General features: G+C 31.6%; 1 protein-coding gene across 1 annotated transcript; it reads left to right on the plus strand.

The window, feature by feature from the left end:
- Positions 1-1,286: 1,286 nt before the first annotated feature.
- LOC123668977 lies at positions 1,287-20,784 on the plus strand. Its single transcript, XM_045602661.1, has 3 exons — positions 1,287-1,395; positions 6,414-6,705; positions 19,560-20,784. Exons 2-3 carry the CDS (start codon positions 6,424-6,426, stop codon positions 20,043-20,045), a joined length of 768 nt encoding a protein of 255 aa, XP_045458617.1. The 5' UTR covers positions 1,287-1,395; positions 6,414-6,423; the 3' UTR covers positions 20,046-20,784.
- The last annotated feature ends 1,725 nt before the right edge of the window (positions 20,785-22,509 follow it).

Raw genomic sequence — 22,509 nt, forward strand, 5'->3', positions numbered from 1 at the left:
ATAAATATTGTTTCAAATCTACTTTCTAATTAAACAACTCAGTAAAAAAAAATGTTAACATCTTACGAATATTCTCATAGTAATGTTCAAACTCAAAAGAACTTCAACTTGTTCTGTTCCTGATAGAATCTGGTTAGGACATGTTACAAAACAAGGCAAAACTTTTATGTAATTTATAAACATAAATATTTAGTAAAATATATACCTTAAATGTCTAGTAATCATTTAATGATATTATTAATTTCTATTTAACTCTTTACGTAATAAAATACGAGGGTGTCAGATATATTTATTGAATTATATAATAAAGCCAATTCGAATGAAAATATGAATTGGATTTATTTTAAGATTTACGTAATTTAACAAATTTTTTATATTACAAAGAAGTATATTTTTATAATTACGTAGTAACTCAGCTTAGTTCGGTATAAATAAAATAAAATATGAATAATGTATTTCGATCTTACCGATATAATAATAACAAATATGAACTGGTATAAAATACTGGTATAATAAATAAATTAATCACGAGTGCAATTAGAAAAAAAAGTGGAAAAAATCGATCCGAAGACTCAGAGGATTTGAATCGTTATAGACAGTGGCGAAATTTACCTTCGTATTCAAATGATATTGTAGCCATTTTTTCATTGCCTAAAAACAGGGATAAAGTGATATTTCCTTAAAATGAATCCTAGCTAGATCGATTTATCGCCTCAGAAATCCCCAGCATACTAAATTTCATGAAAATCGTTGAAGTCGTTTCCGAGATTGATATTATATAATATAGCTACCTATATATACACGAATTGCTCGTTTAAAGGTATTAGTTTTATACAATACAATACAGAAAGAATCTAGATTACTGTTTAAATTGTATGTATCACTTTTTTGTAACGTTTTTTTTATGGTGTACAATAAAAGAGTATTTATTTTAATTATTATTAATAACAGTTTTTTTTTAATTTTTTCTTACCAGAAAAGTTACAAGTGTAATCTTAAGTTAAAAATGTACGTTAAAGTTTTTTAAGTGTAAGTATTTTAGTAAGTAAAAGAATTAGGTCATGAAAACCATGGAAATGTAAGTATCAAATGTATCTTCTTACGTTACTCCTTTAACATTAAAACTTAATATTGAAATATAATCAAACAAAGCGCTTGTATATTTTCTCACACATTATAATCAAAGTACAGTCTTTACAAGTTTTAGAAATATCACCTGTCTTAACATTAACCGCTATTTCTTTTCAGAGAAGGAAATCAGTCGAAACAAAAGTCAATATATTTCTGTATGGCTCATGGTTAAACATAGTCTCACCCACGCGAATCACGCGCCGGCACAGTCGCCCCAAGACTGCCCAGTTCCATCTACTTTCTCAACGCCTTTACACGCACCAGGTCAGTGCATAATTTGACAATATCTTCTTAAATTAATTTATGCTGTTTGCGAATTTCACTTTCCGCACCCTTATCACTGCAGTGCGACGTATGACAGTATTTATACAAAGTGTTTGTTTTGTTTATAATCTAATGTTAATATCTGTTTTTTATGTAATATTTGTGATATTGAACGCTTTCTTCATTTGTAACGTGCTTTCGAATCCCGGTGATCGTTTATTTCCGTCTTACCGCATATCCTTCATAGAGCGCATATTACAATACTGTAGTCCGAACAAAAACCGGGTTTCGTTACTAAAAATATCCCCATATCGAATGTTTGCGATATCTATTTTGGAATTTGTTCCACTCTCTGCCGTATATATTGGTCTTCTAGGATAATCTTCTATCAGAACAATGAGATTGATAGTCACATTTTTTGGATTTGTTTCAGTTATTAATATACCTAGTGATGTTCATATAACCGCGTTTTTACAAGAAAGCGTTGTGGATATGATGGAAAAGAACATTTGTCAATCATATTTGCATTCGGGCGCTCTAATGACATAGTTTAATTTCCTCGTGCGTAGTTTCATTGAAAGACATAAAAATGTGTTCGTGACGTTATTTATCTTACGGTATTTATAAATATAAAAGTATTTCATGTGTTTATTATGTTATTATTAGTACGTGATGTATGAGTTAACTTTAACGATTGAAACAGGATATTACGTGATTAATTTCTTCTGTTTCTTAGTTCCCATGACGAACACGTATTGTTGCCAACGTTGCTTTTACGATCGTCGTAAACATATTCGTCTTGTGCTGGAACGCGCACGGTAGTTGATTTCTTGTACGTTATCTCAATCGAGCAAGAGTTATTAGTTCGCGTGATCTAATCAATGTGTTTGAAACATTTTAACATTTTTATACATCTATTTTAAAAACTTTTAAAACTAATGTTAATAAGACACAGTGTAAAATTACTATACTAATCTTGTATCAGAACTTACATTGTTTTTTATTAGTATTTTCTAATAACCAAACGCTATGTGTCTTAAAAATGTTTGTTGAGATAATTAACATCCTGTCTTTCCTTTCTTTAACGCAAATATTGATTAGCTACCAATTTATATTCAAGTTTTACTTAATATATTTTAAATAATATATAACATGAAGATTCGACGAATTCCACTGGAGCAGGCTGGGTTTCGACATGGCTACAGCACCGTTGATTACATTCATACTGTTCGGCAGATTATACAAAACACAGAAGAATATAATCAGCCGCTGTTTATGGCATTTCTTGACTACGAGAAATTCTTCAACTATGTCGAGACATTGGCTGTCCTGGACTCTCTGCAGAGATGACATACCGACTGGCAAAATATCGAGGCATTGATGTATGTACGACAAGACGACGATGGCTGGTCATATCAAAGACCAGAGAAAAAGACCCATTTTCCTCCGGTGTGGGGTAAGACAGGGAAATTAATATCACCGAAACTGTTTACCACTGCGCTGGAGGATGTCTTTAAGACCTTGGATGGGGAACGATGGGGAAACGAGGTATCGACATCAACAGCGAGATTATCTCTCACATTCGTTTCGCCGACAATATCATCTTTCATCTGACATCTTTGCGGAAACGTTGGATGTACTAGGCCTAATGCTGGTCGGCCTAAACGAGTAGTCCCGACGAGTCGGTCTCGGTATGAAACTGGACAAAACAAAAGTTGTGTTTAACAAACAAGTTACACCGAGATCGGTATCGGTTGATGGTGCCCATCTTAAAGTTGTTCAAGATTGTGTTTACCTAGGGCATACTATCGAACTAGGCCGCAACAATTTCGAGAAGGAGGCCGATAGGAGGCTGGGCGGCGTTTGGCCGGCTTTGTCGAGTCTTCACTTCAAAGATTCCGAAGTCTTCGAGCAATGCGTTCAGTTTGTGCTAACATACGGATCCGAGACGTGGCCACTGATGAAGGGACTGGTCCACAAATTTAAAGTCGCAACGCACAATAGAATGGGCAATGCTTGGGGTTTCTCTCAAAGATGGGATTAGAAATGAAACTATCCACAAGAGAACGAAAGTAAAGTAAGCTGGTAAACTCGTGACGAGATCGTTACGAAAATTGTGATCGGATGAGGTGAACGAAAGTTGAGAGGGAGATACAAGTGAATGGAGCTCAATAAGTTTTATTTCAGTCTAGTAGTCTAAAGCACATTCGTTATTTTTTTAACTTCTTCCTTGAGAGTATCTAGACAAAATTTAGGAAAAGCGACTTTTGTTTGGAAAAAAACACATGAATTACCATTTTGCAAAAAAAAAAATTCTCTTGTCAACTCAAACAATTGTTTGTAATTTTTTATCTTATTTCTACAAAAAAAGGGTTTGATATTGTTTTAATATAAAACTATGCTTAAGGTGGATAAAGCTTCATTATAATATATATACAATAATTGTGTTTGCTGGCAATAAAAAAAACCCGACGTCAATTAGATCGACAAGTAATACAACGTAGGTAGACAAAAAATTGTCAAGCGAATATGCATTATCAAAGATTACTCCAAAAGTTGTAATCAGATCTCGATGAAATTTAAATGTGACCACATAATAAACATCGGCTTTCGATTAAATTCAAAATCATCAAAATCAGATTGATACCGTTGATGATGTTCGAAGTTATGCGGATTTTCGAGGGTTTCGCTCGATTTCTTTGGGATTTAATCATCAGATCCTGGTTTCCTTATCATAGTACCACACTTAGGATATCTCCTTTCCAACAAAAAAAGAATTATCAAAATCGGTTCATAAACGACGAAGTTATCCCCGAACATACATAAAAAATATATATATAAACGGTCGAATTGAGTAACCTCCTCCTTTTTTGAAGTCGGTTAATAAAGTAGTATTCAATTGCCAACTTAAATTTCCAATAATTTTATAGTATTTCCAAATGACTTTTTTTTTTTTTTACAGTCAAAATTTAGAATTAATGCGGATTTTCGAAGTTTTTAAATTACGTACAGAATCTGTACATTATACAAAAAAAATTGTTCAACAATGTGATTTTTTTTTTGTAATACAAACAATGTATTAATGATTATAAATCTAAATATGGAATAAAATGATGGAATGAAATCGAACGTAAACGTAGCTAATAATTTTATTTTCTATCAAGATCTTACATATATAAAGATTAACAGTCCACAAAAAAGAACTTTTATACTGCAGCTTACGGTTAAATAAAATAAAATTCGAATATAGAGATATGTTATAAAATTAATCTTAACCAAAATAAAACGCCGAGCCATTAAAATAGAAGCGATCTGCATGCAGAAGGAGATGAATAATAACTGATAGACAGAAAAATGCCGCAACTTCCAAACAGAACAGTTTCGATTTTATTTTTCGAGCATTATAGCTTGTATTTTTTACTTTAAATTGTAATAATACTTAGCTTAGCTCAATGTGATTATTGCTAAATGTTTAACGATATAAGGCCTATACCCTTAGGCATTACGCGAAAGAGATGATTTCAATCCAATTCGCCACTTTAATACAGGTTGGTGGACGCATGTTTTAGTTTTCTTCCGAAACATGCAGGTATCTTCACGATGTCATACTGAGCCAAGCGTGACAATAACTTTAAAGACAAATTTAGCATTTGAAATGTCAGCGGTGCGCGAACTTGATCCAGAGGCCGTCTGGTGGGGCATCACTTATCCCAAAAAAAAACGTCGTTTTTTAATTTGATACGACCAGCTTTCATGTAAATTTTTATTCATTGTTAAATTAAATATTAAGTATTAACATTTATACATTTAAATATATGTTTATTTCTGACATTCTATTGGTGTTCAAATTATTTTTGTCACATATACACACTTAAAGTAGTGGGATAAAAATGTAAGCTTTTGTTATAAGATACAAATTTTTATTTTAATAAATAACATTGGTGTTCTACTTAATATGTACATATGTATGATACACGCGCAATATCACGAATTTAAGGTATAGAAAACTAGAAGCTAAAGAATATTTCAATAATAATAATAATAATAATAATACACTTTATTGTACACCAAAAACAGAAATAATACATATCAAAGAAAGAAAGAAAATATTGACAATATATTCATTAGGTACAAAGGGCGGCCTTATCGCTAAAAAGCGATCTCTTCCAGGCAACCTTAGGGCAAAGGAAATGGTCTAGCGTCAGCATAGGTGTACAAGTTACAACAAATTTGTTATAAATATTCAAATAATTAAACATATACATACATACATACATACCTACATACATACATACATAAATAGATACATAAATACAATAACCTTTTATTAATTTGGCAAATAATTTGTTGCTTATACAGTAAAATTTTTAATCTGTGCTATGTGCGTTTTGGCGTATAAAACATTCATAACAAAACTAATATTAGCGAAAGCCAAAAGCCGTGATATAAAATGAGCCGAGTCTCATTTGAATGGCTAAACACTCTCACAGACGCACTTACGTTATTAATCTGAGTGTCTTTGATGCAAAACCAAATTTGAATCGTAACTCTTAATATACATTTGGGAACGTGCGCTAATTAACAGTCGAATAAAAATATTAAATGGAACATTTCAAGTATCTGTATGTGCGATTTATATAAATATTAAGTACATTAAGTAAATAAGACATACCAATACACTCTTATTAATCTTCTGTTCAAGATTATATTTAAATAACGAACGATAAAACATTTTCATATTTTACTTGCCTATATAATAACAACTTTTTGAGTTAAAAGTTATTTAATCATTAATAAGTTATTTAATCATTAATAAATAGAATACGAAAATAACTAACTCTGGTCAAATGTATATGAGAATTTTTTTTTACTATCTTATACTATAAAGTTTCGTTAAACCCAAAAGCTTGCCAGTAACCCGAATAAAACTGTTCGAAAATAAATTACATTAATTGTAAAATATCATTTAATGCATTACTTATATTGTTTATAAAATAATGTTTTTCTGTGTTCCACAGAACATAAAAGATGAGTCGTGTGGGAAGAGGAAGACGCACTCGCGTCTATGATTGCAATTACAATAAAGGAGAAAGCTACTACCGTCCAGTGCTAGATCGACTTGATGGTAAAGTGCCACTAGCAAGGGAACCTGATAAAGACAAAATTAGAACAGATGTAGAGAATCGTATTCGCAGTGCTCTTGATGATGTCGAAACTCCGACTGACGACTTTTTTGATTCAAGAGGTGCTCGCGCTACTAGAGAAAGACCTCTCGCTTCTGCCTTCGAAGAGGACGACTTGACTGACGATGTAAGGTTTCATTCCTATTAAAACTTTGCTCGTAACTTTTGATTGCATTTTAGTACTTTTGAAAATAAAAGACAATATCTATACTATATTTTAGAAATGGACTAGTTGTCGCAGTGTTCACAGAAATTGGCCGTGTAGCGGAAACTATATACAACCTAGAGATTCAATCTCACTTTACTATATTAGAAATATAACTCATAAATATATTCGTAATGATTTCCTTACGGCGTAGACTAAAAATTTATAAACTGTGATTCTTATCATGTAAATTAGCATCCGTGATTTCTAACTTCGCATACACATTCATTTTAAAAAAAAATCCAAAAACATAGAATACCTAACATTAATACAGAAGTCTCATGAAACGCTATTATAGGTTTATATTAATTATAAAATTCTCGTGTCACAGTTTTCGTTGCCATACTCCTCCGAAACGGCTTGACCGATTTTGATGAAATTTTTTGTGCTTATCCGGTATCTATGAGAATCGGCCAACATCTATTTTTCATCCCCCTAAATGTTAAGGGTAGTCCACCCCCAATTTTTTTTTTTAGACAAAATTTTTAATTTCTATTTTTTGATGATACAACATTAAAAAATACATACAACCCTAAATTTTCAACCCTCTACCATCAACCCCTATTTTTAAATGGCGTTTAGCGGCAAGACAACGTTTGCCGGGTCAGCTAGTATTAATTATAATTGTTAATTTTTACGATGACCTCATATTATTATGATGCCGTTTCGAAACGTATTGTATGCTTTACAGCTAATTATATGTTGTTGCGGACTTTTTTTAATGGCGATTATTTCTGTCATATATCGATACCTCGGGGCTCAAAGGGCGTAAGCACCAAAACTCGATTTTACAGGAGAGCCAAAAAACAAAAAACGAAAAAATATTTTCGACATAACTTTCTCAATTATTGTCCTAAATAAACCATTCTAGGACCAAAAGTTTTATTTTTTTTTTTGATGCAGAACTTTGTATAATTATATTTCAAATAAATTTAAAAGTAACAAAAATAGCTTGTCTATACGCCTCGGAAAATCGAATGATTGGGGCGTTTACGCCCGAAAAATCAATGGATATTTGATTAGTGATGGTTGTAACCGTATTTAAGTGTATAATCTATGGTTGTAACGGTCAATTTTCTCACTATTTCTATCGGTTTGTAGACAGCTGCTTTGTTTTCTTCATTTAGGTAATCGATTTAAGTGCAATTTTTATGAACTTTATTAACTTTTGTATATAATTATGTACTTTATTAACCTTTTTATAGATTTTATTACCATTTATCGACTCAGATAACTAATTAATTATACAAATACCTAATTATTGATTTTATCTATACTTAATAGCCTAACCTATCTAAAACCTATTACAAAACTCATTTATTATAAAAAAAAATGATAAATAAAATTCACTTGTTATTGAAAATATTGTTTATTAAACAAAGTAAGAAAAAGACTCTTATTTTTTGTATAATTTCAGTTGTAACGAAACATCTTATTAACGTAAAGCAGAATGAACGATTAAAACTAAATTGTACTGAAATGGCAAGTACTTAGGTATCGCTACAAAATTTTGCGCTAATGTCTAATCTTCTGTTTAAAATGTATAAAAAATACAAGGAACTCTTGAGATCAATTATATATTATTTATGAAGTCTTTTGGTAAAAGTTATTAGGTAATCTTAAGTATTGCTACCTACTAAAATAGCAGACTCATTAAAATTTGACCATCCTTGAATAACGAATGTTTGACAAACATATTGATTATAAACAAATAATCTGTGAGGCTAATAAAACAACTGCTACTATTAAAAATCTATCTTACAATGAGAAAAATAAGTGCATAAACAAAATAAATTTCTGAATAGGATTCAGGGACAATGATAAATTCAATAATTTTTGCGTCACCTGCGTTACATATTATTTAAACAATTTTAGTCAATAATAGACTGTGGAACCATTAACATTACACATACATTTAATAAAATGACCAAAACTTAGGTACCTGCACTTACAAAACTAGAAATATTAAATTTGGTTAAAAATATTATCACACTATAACGTTTAACTTAAACATTAATGACCCTTAATCAAGAAATCACAATCACAAGCAAAGCTCTCGCAATCACATAATACATAGGTAGATATGGTTGACCAATTAAGGGATAATTGTTAGACGTATGTGTCATTTTATTTTAGAGTACATAAATGTTTAAGGGTGCATCTGGTAAGTTGATTCTTTAGAAATGGTTATGTTCGGGCTTAAGCACCACGTAAGAATATTCGTATCATCTACGGTGTCGTTTACTCCCATCACGTTTATGATTATTAACAAGGATTGCTGTTACGACACAAAAACTGAAAAAATATGTTTTATTTTTTACAAAAAATAGGTCACTTTTTGGCAAATAGGAAGACTTTAAATATACAGATCGATAGAGGAGAAAAAAATAAGTAAGGCTGCATTAAAAAGTCAATTTCGCCAAAATGGCGGTTACGCCCTTTGAGCCCCGAGGTATCGATATAGTTTTTTTGGTAAGTTGAACCGTTTACGCAACGCACGAAACGGAAGCTCTCAAAAATAGTATTTTTCCCGTTTTCGTAACATTAATTTAATAACGCTCAGCTTCCATTAGTCATAGCGTGATGCTATATAGCCTTCTTCGATAAATGGACTATTTAACACAAAAAGAACTTTTCAATTCTAAAAATCAATTGCTTAAAAATATATCAGAAACGCGTTAGAATAGCGCGTTTTAACAACAAATAAATTCTTTGCTTTATAAAAATTAGTATACATTCATGTAGAATCGAGAAACATGCAGGGTGATAGCTTCTCACATTCCTCAACTCTTTCAAATTCGTGACATCGTGTAGTCATACTAGGACACGCATCGATGGAGAAATATTCTCAAAGGTATTCCATTCGCTTTCGTGCTGAATAATTCCACTCTTAAACTTCCAACTCAGTGACGAAAATGTATGTAGAATAAATTCTTTAGTACCTGGATTACTGAGCTTTGCTCGTTTTTTTTAATAATTTGTGTTTTTTGGAAATTTTATTTAAATACGAATTACATACTGATGAAATATGAATAATATTTTTCCATCGTACTGACATAATAATAAAAGATATGAACTGGTTATTTAAATACCCATCTGTCCAGCGTGGTGACTATGAGCAATACACATAAGATCACAATTTTTTTGCGCGAACTTGACGTGGCTGAAGTGATGTTGATAATTCAATAAAAATTATCTTCGGTACTTCAATGAGAAAAATCTAAGTAAGCAATATCTAATAAAAAAATTTCGTCCAAGAATAAAGTTTGAAACCAAATCATTTCATTTCAGGAAAAAATATCAAAACAACAAATAAATAAGTAATGTTAATGAATCAAAATTTTGATATATTTAGTATTCAAAAAGATTAACCATAAAATTTAAAAGATTAATACACCATTTCAAACTAAATGTGTTTGCTGAAATATTTTATACACAAAGTTTGCTCATATTTTAAAAATCGTTTACACGTAATCATATAGTCACATCTGTATAAGACATATACCAAGAAACCTTTACGAGATTATCGAATCATACGAAAGTGCAAAATCGTGGAAAACTGCATTAATTTTATTGAATTTAATATTTAAAACAAAATTTCAAACGTAGTAAGTATCCTGCTCAATAGGTTAAACTCTGTCGAGAAAAGGTCGTTAATAAATAACCAACGTTTTGCATATAAGAGGACTTCTCTGGGCTTTATATGGTTTCCTGTTGGATAACATGTTTATTGATTTAAATATTTACGTACTTTAAAATCTTTTAAACGTCATATTGCTGTTGAAGACTTACATTGCTAGTGAGGAAATTGAAAACAAAGTCAGGTCGTAATACCTTGCGGAAAATTCAGAAAATATATACTTTCGCAAAAATCCACAATATACTTCTTAACACAAGCACTAGTGCTTATTGTGCTAGATTAATGGTCTTTGAAAAAATTAATTACATTTCTTAATTATGTTACATTATATTTTATTCAAATTAAACAATGGCACAAACCGTTTCGCTAAATAAAAGCTGTCTGAGGCAATAGTAATATAACACATTTAATTTAATTTGTAAAACCAACCAAACTGTTGCATAAAATTTTACACCTTAATTAACTATAATTACGCCAACCTCGTGTATAGGTTTAATTGGGCGCACACGAGATGGCTTGTTTAATTCTGAAATGCAGTCATTATTCATTATCTCTTAGTTGTCAAATACTAAGAGTTTATAGAAATTTGGCATCATATTCACGTATCCGCGTGTTTAGACACCACATCATTCCTATTTTGATTTGTAAGAATGTAGTTGATGAATCAATTACTATAAATGGAAAACATAGTAAGTAATATTGACTAAAGCAGCAATCTCATAATATAACTGATCTTTCTTTTTCATTTACAAAAGTTAGTATTTGCGTGAAATATGCATACAGAATTAACTTTTAGACGAGAAGAATTCAAACAATGCAAAACCCTATAAAATAGCTACTAAAGCTAGGTATACATATTTTCAGAAATAACTACAAAGTAAAAAAAATTCATTAAAATTAAATAGGATCAGATAATATGCTTACATAAGTTTTGGCTTTTAATGCTAAAACGCTACCATCACATCTTCAACGAATAACTTTTAAAAAATTCTAATTTATTATAAGGTATAATTGCATTGATATATAGTATTTATTACCAATTCATATAATCTATAAAAAAACTGATGTGTAAAATATGAATTAATTATACAAACAAAAAAAAAAAACAAGAAATAAAATTTTAACAAATTATTGCGTATAATGCAATTTAAATTTAAATAAAGTAATAAAGCAAATATTCTTCTTTTTATGTTTAATTGAGAGAATGATTGATTATATTATGTTACCGTTGTATGCTGGTGTTTAGATTAGTTAACTAGCTTACGTCTGTAAAGAGTAATTCAGTGAGTAAACTTGTTTGTATTAGAATCATCTGAGCTGCAAAGACGCCTACAGATTTCCATAGATAGAATTCGCAGTATACCTGGAATTACTTATTAGACTAATGCATACTTTATAGGTATATCCAAATTGAATAACGCACTATAAAATTGAACATCTATCCATAAGTTTGTATTTACTATTTCAAATAAATAATTTTAACATTCATAGACGGTCATCTGTTTATAAAACAAATAATTTAGTGCCTTGATAACAACCAGTTGCTGTAGCAGCACATCTTTTTTTTTAATTCGCAATATAAATAATACGAACATAAATATATATGTACACTACAAACACTGGGCGGATATCAAACCCTCAATCTAAACAGAGTCACTGCAAACTGCACAAACGGGCAAGTATAAATATAATATTGAACTGAATCAAACTTTAAGTGTCCCTCTGCTATGCATATGCATATGTGTCATTTTCTATTATTATAATAACCAGGCAAGAGAGACTTACGCGTCCACTAAGATGTACAGCCGGACCAGTAACAAATGCTTGTATTAATATAAAGTACCTGGATGACCAAGCAAAGCTCGGTAATTTTTAATTTAATTTTGTTTTATTTTTCTCGTTAATCTTGTGTTTTGGTAATTTAAACACGAATTACGTACAAATAAAACATGAGTAATATTTTTAGATCTTACCGACATAATGATATTGAATATGAAATTTTTAAAAATATATATACTCAGGTATGAGATGCGTTGACAAAGGGCTTCCAGTTATAGTTTTTCTCAAAAAAGAAGAAACTTGAAATAAGAAAGGAAAAAAATAATCCGACTACAGACATTTAGATTGTAACCGGGGTTATCTGGTTTTGGTAGCGCACGATATTCCACCTGAGCTATTATAGATGAGATATAGGCGAAATTTACCTTCGTATTCTAATGATATTATAGCAGTTTTTCATTGCCAAAACACGGATAAAATGACTGCATACTAAATATCGTGAAAATCGTTGTAGCCGTTGAATAGTTTTGAGATTAGCGCGTTTAAACATACATATATAAATTACGCGTCACGTTATTTGTCCGCGTTGGACTTCTAAACGACTTAACCATATTTAATAAAAGTTGCACACCGTGTGCAGTGTGATCCAACTTGAAAGGTAGGCTATATTTTATTATTATATTAATTATTATATTTAATTTAAAAAAATCCATACGAAGTTCGCCAGGTCAGCTATATATGCATACTATATTACACACATATATGTATGTGTAATTTAGTTTTTTGTTTGTTTTGTCAAAAAGTGGGACAGCCTTAACCACCAGTGGATCTTAAGACTTGTAAGAAACGTTTAAAAAAAAACGTAATAAAAATGAATACAAAAATATTTTATTTTGTTAAATTATTTATTATTCAATTAACATTTAACAAATTACAAATTTTATCATTACAAGTAGTTTATGAATGCAATCAAGTTGATGTATTTATCTCATTCAGTTCTGTGGTCCGATGCTAGTTTCCGTTGAACTGTAATACGATCAATAGTAATTGTATGTTATCAATGATGCACAAAATATACGCATAATTTTATAACATCACGTTTACAAAACAAATATATATTCTGCTGCAATTTAAATTATTATAAGACTGTTATTTGAATAAACTATTCAAAAATCTAAAATACAATAGTAAAATCATACATAGATTAAATTTATAATCAATAATAGCCCAAAACGAAGTTCATGTTATTGATTTAGCCATTTATAATATTACAATTGAAATAATTTGATGCTCTAGAGTAAACACAGTTGAATTTCTACCTAACATCATCAGTTAATTCAATAATGCCAACTGAATTATGTTGCGCAAAATTTCACATGAACTAAAATCAAAGGGACTAATTAATTTTCTGGTATTGTGTCTAAAAATATTTAGGAACAATCGACTGCATTACTATGATTCCACCGTTCATTATGAACACATTCGATGCATTGCGCAATGAACGCGTATACGTATTAGAAATCAAATTTTAAACAATCAACCTACACAATGTATTAAATTAATATAATATTATTTTATAGAACCAAAATTTTTTGCCTTACACTTACAGCAAACGATTTGTGATTTTGTGTTTGTAATAATGATTTCTTATGGGTTAATTTTCTATTCAGTGAGTGGTAGCTTATTGTTTCAGCGCATAACCTACCTAACTAGTGTAGTATTTTATAACCTATTTTGCAATTTTGTAAAACTAATATTAAAATAAATCTATACAAACACATATACAATTTTATTTTTCTAAATCTCCGACAAAACATAATCAGTAGTCTCCTAAGGGCATTCTCGTGATACAAGGAGTAATAAGTTACACACAATAAATATTATTTCTTAGCGAAATACGAACGGATAATAATGAAGTCAGGAAGAAAAGATTTATCGCCGCAAGCGAAGGAAGGTGCGTTCATCGTTATCCGTTTAGAATCACCTCTAAAAACAATGCGTCTATTTATTTTTTTGCTTACCCATTAATCTAAGTACTTTTATATCATTTTTTTTTATCAGTAGGTAATTGTTATTTACAGCAAGTTGATTTGTAGGTACGTTTATATTTGATAAGACTTCATTTCACTCTCTCACTATTTTAATTTAATGTATAATATAAATTACGAACTTATTACACAATATATATAGTAATAAAAATATTTAAAAACAATGTAGAATCGTTCAATAGATATCTATCAACATTTTCTGTCCCCACCTGCATCTAACTAATTAACAAAATGAAACATCCGCCCCATCGCAAGCGCTTTTTAACTTTGACAAGTATGTCAAATCCCGCTCAGCAGCTACTCGTAGTCACATTATAGCTTTGGAACTATAATAATTTGGCATCACTCGAAATGATTGAGGTATGTCTTAGATTTGAATGTAATGAATAATTATTATTGGAGTAGTATCCAATGGTACACGTCAACAAACATAGTTACTTTTATAAGTAATACTTTAAAATAAAATCATGAATAATTCTTTCTAATGATTGAAATTATGTTATCAAATAATTAGTATATTTGCAGTACAACTTTTCACTCTTAAGCTATGAAGCACGTATTAGTCTCATACCAGAAATACCTAAACGAGTGGCATCACAGCTAGCGGTGTTGACATTGCTCAAGAATGATTCACCAACTAAAATACGATTCATCGGCGTATTTTTATTTGTTTTTTTTTATTTATTTGTCATTTGTTCAATCACGTCAGAACCTTAGCTGTACACCGTCATGCAGCTGCATTGTACTGCTCCAGAGGTACAGCGGTCAAGATTTGTAAGTTAGGCCTCACAACCACGGGGTTGACGGCAATGACGTAACAACGCCAAAAAGTGAATATATATATATATATATATATATATATATATATATAAAATTTTAAATGTAAATATAAAGCTTATAATATTTTTCCAGAATAAATCGGTTTTTTTATTCATGCAAACTATATCCTCAAAAAGTATTGTCCAGTCATAAGGCGATTCTTTTTTATTTATTTAGATTATAGACTGTCCAGTCCTATGGCGCAGTTTGCAGTGACTCAGGAACCTACTTCAAATGTTGTGCATTCGTATCGCTTCAGTCTGTAAGATCCCACGGCTCACATAGGCCTCTTTCCCATCACGCTGCTCCAGTGCGGGTAGGCGGATATATCCCTACTGTGAGTTACAATCGCTATCAGATGTACATGATAACAATATAAATAAAATATATTTATTTGTATATGTATTATTCTTATGTACATTTGATATACTTTTTTTCAAATGACGGCAATTAATTAGTAGAAGTAAAAGCTAAAGTCCATTCTAAGAAATCTATTAAATTGACTAGGAATCGAATGGATATACAAAAGAAGCATATCTAAATTTAATAAATCAAATTATCTAAATTGCTGTACTACAGTTATCTTCTATATTATGTCAATATGAGAAAGGTTTACTCGGCTTATGTATTTGTATGTAGTTTGTCGTATTATATAGTCTTAGTATGTTAAATTAAAAAAAATAACTTTCAGATTAATAAATATTTTTTTTAACGTACTATATATCTCTTGTCATATCCTCGCCAAGTTCGCGTCAAACATCCCCCGATCTTCTGCAATCCTCATCCAGCCTCCACCGACCGGTGGACGTCCCACACTGCCTTTGCCAAGACATGCTATATTATACATTGCAAATATTTTAAATCGTCGTTAACTTGTCTAATTTATCTCATATGAATATTGACACGGAAGTAAAGCATTGAGTATTAGTAGGAACATGGTTTTCTATAATAATATCCTAAGCTGTCTATGCCCATTTTGCCCAAAAAACAAAAGACATAGAAACTTTTATTTTAATAAATTCTTCACTATAAAGAAAAGCTGAACCAAAGTTAAACAATTTCCTAATCGACGATAAGCATTTCATTTCATTGTTTTTACATATTATTTCTATTTAAACGTGAGCTGTAACTTACTCGTCTGTAACGTAATACATTGATAGCTTTGATCAAATATACAGTATAATTATTGCACATATTAAGGGGTACAAGCTCATAAGCCCTGCGGCGGATGCATCAGACGCACTTTACTGAATGAAAACAGTTTGCCATGGGCATGCCCGCAGTATTTGTAATATCCGCCTTTAATAATATGTACTCCAGTAAAATCAATTTCAGAATTGAATGCAGAACCAGCTCTCAAAGTATGCCTTATAGCAAAGAGGGTATATATACATATATTATTTTCTAATGTTTGCCCGATTTTCATTCGTTATAATGAAACAACTTTTACGGATTTTATCGCGGAATATTTTTTTCGCGACGACTCGTTATAGCGCAGCGGTCAAAGCACTGGATGCTGGCGGTCGCGGGTTTGATCTCCGCTCACGACAGACATTTTTATTGGCCATATAGATGTTTGTCGTGGCTCACTGGCTAGGCTCACAGGAACGTCGAGTCGATACGTGTGGAGCCAGTTCGGCTGCAGGAGTCTTTTGCATTTTATTGCTATGCCACGAATGTCTAACGGAGACCCCAACCCGGGTTTTAAATGAAGTTTTCTCTCTCCAAAACTCTGATGATTTTGCGTCAGATTTATCCCTCGGTCGCCTTTTATGGCCCGAACGGGAAGAAAGGTGGTGGTACTATTCTACTCGACCGACACCATATATATATATACAATTTTTGTAGTTACAAGATTTCAAGACATTATGCTGAAAATTGTTCGTAAGACTTGATTGCGCAGCAATATTGAGATAATTAAAAATCTGAGGATACGTATCAACAAAAACCCACATACAAAATTTATAAGCGTACTACGTTCTCTAAAAGGTTCAAAGCATACACGTGACGATAAATTCCCGTTTTCTAATTTCAGAATTCTATGATACGACGTAATAAAATGATTCTGGATTTTATATTTACACGTGTGTGTCGGTGAAAGCGGACGAATGTACATTAACATTTTAATGAACAACTTTAACAAAAGCCCCTGTAACGAAGCATTGCCTTTTCATGTTGTTCGTCAAAACAACCGTATGCAACTATGTGTTAGTAATATCTGTTATGGCACACATTAGAATGCAAGTATTTCTCTGTCACGTTGTAAATTTCATTCGCATCGAGCAGGTACATTTTGATGAACATTGCACTCGGATACTTTACCGCAGACACGACGACAAATTGCGAAAATTTCTCTCATTAACAAATTCCAAACGATTTTGTTCCATTTCCAAATTTTAAACACTTCATTCGAACATGTGTATGTGTCTCATTAGTACATTGAATATCATTTTCCTCTATGCAAGCAAATACTCATTACATCCCGTAGTGGTATTAACTTTAATAAAATGTATATACTATTTTATTTAAATTTTGTACATACTGTTATTCGAACAAAATAAACCCATTAAATCAATCATAAAATCATATTTTGATAACAATAAAATGCTTTATTAATTTGTTCGTTTTATATATTTGTTGTTTAAATAATGTTAGATATATGCAAATGAATCTCAATAATAAATATAATTCCAAACATTAATCTTTTAAACATATAAATTTGGCTATACAATAAAACTTAAAAAGTATGAAAAAAAACAAAAATTATAAGCCAGTAAGTCTCCGACAAAAAATTAGACGACTTAATATAACTTAAGTTATAAGCCGACAACAAGGATAAAATATTGTATAGAATACCTAAAACATAAGAAAAAGTAATTAATAAAGCCATCAATAAAGGACATCTTCATCAGTACCAAGACAATGAATATTTTTAAGAATACATTGAAAACATTTCGACGTGCTTCATTAAAAATGCATTAAAACCATCATTGATGTAATATTTTCTTGTCCGGTATTTACAACTTCATTTGAGTCCTGAAAGTGTTATCGCTTTAGGAGTAAGCAATTATTTTCTCATTTGTTTATAGTGTTTATGATGCTTACATATTTCGATAAACATTAGCATATAACGGAAAATTTTATTAACTTTTGCTGTATTGATTAGTTTCTTAGTTTTAATATCCTTTAATTTATAATAATTAGTTTTAAAATCCTAACTGCGTTCCTTCGAATTGGGGGTTCCACGTTAAAAAAAATCCTATCCTATTTCTAGTTGAACAATCTGTTTATAAAATGATTTATCACTTCATGATGTATGAAAATATTCATCACTTCAGCCTAATACAGTCTACTGCTGGACATAGACCTCCAAAAATTCGCGCCAAAAATGGCGTGACATCATGTGTTTTTCCCATAGTTATCACGCTGGGCAGGCGGGTTGGTGACCGTAGAGCTGGCTTTGTCGCACCGAAGACGCTGCTGCCCGTCTTCGGCCTGTGTATTTCAACGCCAACAGTTGGATGGTTATCCCGCCATTAGTCGGCTTTTTAAGTTCCAAGGTAGTACTGGAACCGTGTTATCCCTTAGTTGCCTCTTACGACACCCACGGGAAGAGAGAGGGTAGCTATATTCTTACTGCCATATCCACACAGCATAATAATTGATAAACATAAGTATGAAAATGTTACCTACTATTAATATCTGAATATTTACGGTCATTAAATAAGACGCTTGAAGTCAAAAAAAAAAGATATTAAATATTATATCCAGATCAAGCATCCTTAATAACTTATAACGCATTGAAGGAAAATGTGTTTCCATACATATACATACACACTCTGAGTGTAAGTTACTTTCTAGTTTTTCATTATATTGTCTTAGCGTTTCGTTCGATATAAAACTGTCCATAAATAAATTGTAAGTAATTTTGCGGAAATTTATATGAGAATTACTGTTTTGGGGTGAGTTTAGCTGTGTTTTGAAATATCATTGATACTCAATAGGACACGGTAGGTTCCGTACTATACTGCGGCCGGGTGTTATATAGTATATTACAAAATTTTCTTTCGGACCGACGTTCCTTTCAGCTGTTTTATTCCCACTCGGATCGGATATTTTTACGTTTATAAATTTTTGTTTCTAGTTTGAGTGTTTATATCCTACAAAGGTCTCCCCTTACTATGCCTCGCCTTAAGGCTATAGTTCCGCTTAGTATCAGAAACACCTGGTTTTTTCTCATGATACTTAAACTGTCAACCCACAGCGGCGAATTAAGCTCCAACACTCGCTTTTACATGGGCAAGATCATGGCCTCTAACGTTTAAAATTTTTTCCAGTTTAAATTAGCTAAGCGCCCTAATCAATTCCTATTAGACAAACTTATTTGAACTGGAGCACATCTGTTACGTTCTCTTGTCCCATACGTGAATTCTAAAACACGTATCAAAATTTACCTTCAAGTCAATAACAAAAAACAATTATTATTTCAGATCACTGAGTCATTGAAACGCTTACGCGCCAGCAAAAAGACTTCAAGATTCACTGAAGATATTGACTTCGAGAACAGTGTCGCTGGTATTGAGAATCGAATGAAAATTTCTGATAAAATCCTAGAAAGCGTGGGAATTGGCAGGAGTGAAGTCAGTAATGCACGACGGGCTTTAAAAGAGAACGAAGAACGTACAGAAAAGCGCATAGCACGTCGACTAAACGACGAGAACTCACTTACAAAATGGTCTGCGATAAAGGAGTTCGATGACGAAAGCGCTGCTGTTCAGCGGGCGAAAGCTACGAGAGCTCGTCTCTCAGACTTAGAAGATGAGATGACAGAGTTGACTGAAAGAACTGCAGCAAGAGAGAAACGTGCAGCAAGACTCAGAGCTCTTGTAGCTGACACCGACGTTTCTGACACAACCGTTGCCTCTACGAAGATAAGCGTCCGCGCTGAAAAAGAAAAAAAGCAAGTCACTTTCTAAAGACAACCAATACGTCTTTTAAACGTCCTAAACTCTTATCAAATGGAGCAAGTTTTGGACATAGATAAATATGCTAGACTGTGTATTCCTTAACATTTGAAAATGTAACACGTTCTAGTCGGTATTTCTCTTTTATATTTCTTTCTTAGAACAAAGCTTTGTATTGCCCTTGTTTTATTTAAGTCTTTAATAAATAAAAGTTATAAAAAAGCTAATCGTATCTATTCTAATAATAATCTCTGGCAAGCTTTGACAAAAACTAATTTCATTTTAATTTTAAGAGATACTGGGAAATCACCTCGCTATACAAGATTTCAGTATTAAATATTGCTTTAAGTTTCTATGAGTTACGACCTATCTAATATATCTACATAGCTTAAGGGACTTAAATATATGTAACTACGTACTTTATAATTGCAGAAAAATCGCAGTTTACTTAAAATTGGACCTCAACATTTTACTAAACTAACTATAGTTCATATAAACTATTGCACCGATATATAATGAATATTAAGATGTGAAATAAATACAATATTATACATATTATTACACAGAAATAAATTATACATTTCAAATTGTTATATCGTATAATTTATTCGCTTTTAGTTGATTATTTTATATTAATTTTAGGCTTCTCTGTATTAATAATATTTACTTACAATCGCGATTGATGGTTTGAGGTTCATAAGTAGATAATATAAACAATGAAAAAAATATTATTAAAAAATAAAAAATAAAATTATATATAAAGTTACATATCGTGGGGCGCAAAGTAGGGTCAATTGCGTCAAGAGGCCAGTCAAATTTTGATTTACGTTTGTAAGGTTAGTTGGTTGGTCGCTGAGAAGAAAGCCTGGCTATATGAAGTAAATGTCACTTTACTTCATATAGCCAAACCTAATAGTTCATCCGTTTCGGAGGAGTATGGTAACTAACATTGTGACATGAGAATTTTATATATAAGATAAATAATTGTGTTAGACGAAAAAAATTAACAAACGCACTAACCGTCACTACGATTTTCGAGGGTTTATCTCGATTTCTCTGAGATTTCATCATCAGATCCTGGTTTTCTTATCATGATATTACACTTAGGATATCTCCTTTACAACGAATAAAAGAATTATCAAAATTGGTTCATAAACGACGAAGTTATCTCCGAACCTGAATCCTCCGAATAGTGTAACCTCCTCCTTTTTGGAATCGGGTATTGACGGCCTAACGTACTAAAATAGGGTACTTTCGGTAGTGAAAAATAAATTATACAATTTGATAAAAATTAAAATTTATGTAGAAATACACTTAAATATTCTGATTCGGAATCATAACATCACATTATTGTTTTATTATATTGAATTGTAAGGGCGTATATTTTAATCTGTATATCATGTGACCTACGACCCGCCATGGTATGATGCCATACGGACAAAAACAAAATTCTGTCAGTTCTGTAAACAGCTAGGTACATTATTATCTATCAACTTTAAAAAAAAATTTCTTTTATGTCACTAGGTCGGCAAACAAGCTTACGGCTCACCTGATGGTAAGCGATTACCGTAGCTTATAGACACCTGCAACACCAGGAACATCGCAAGCGCGTTGCCGACCCAATCCCCATTCCCCCCAGGAGCTCTGGACACCTTACTAACCAACAGGAACACAACACTGCTTAAAAACAGTATTATTTAGCTGTGATCTTCTGTAAGGTCGAGGTACTACCCCAGTCGTCGGGCTGTTCCAGGCTTTGAGCAGGATATGTTCTGCTGTGCCCTAACTTAGTGAAGTTGTGAGTATGACAAAGTATACATTGAACATTTGCAGGGTAGGTATTTGCTAAAGATTTTGAAATACTTGTTTTTATAACAGACACTGCAATTATTGGCTAAATCATTTCAGTAAGAAAAGTTTTATTACTTGGCATGAAAATAAATATGTACTTTGTAGGCGAATCATAAATATTTTTTAATAAATAACTATTAAAGTAATTTGTGTTATTGTGATTTCTTTATCGCAATAACACTGTCACACATCAATGTAACAATTTTTATGATGGCATATTTGTATGCGAACAATTGAACAAGCGTGATGCTGAAATGAGTCGTTGATGTGATCTCCTTGTTAAGAGTGTATGCTACCTCAAATTGCTTATTATCCACTGAGGTAGTGTAGCCCCTTAATAAATGAATAAGAAACGACAGAAGCAATTCAATGTAAATATTTTACTCTGTTGGAAATTTGGTGGTCGACTCCGCCGGTCTGTTCTTGCTTTACTAGCGCGCTCATTTTCTAACTTGTGCAGTTTCTAAGCAAACACTAACTTACTTTAATTTCCATGTAAGATGTGTACTGATGGCGTAACTCACCTTTGTCACAACGTGTTAACGTCACGTAACAAATGTCACATATATTAAGATATATACTTTGGTAATTCGAAATGTTATTTAAAATTAAAATTTCACGGTAT

This window comes from Melitaea cinxia, chromosome Z (genome assembly GCF_905220565.1).
Source record: "Melitaea cinxia chromosome Z, ilMelCinx1.1, whole genome shotgun sequence".
NCBI classification, from domain to species: Eukaryota; Metazoa; Arthropoda; class Insecta; order Lepidoptera; family Nymphalidae; genus Melitaea; species Melitaea cinxia.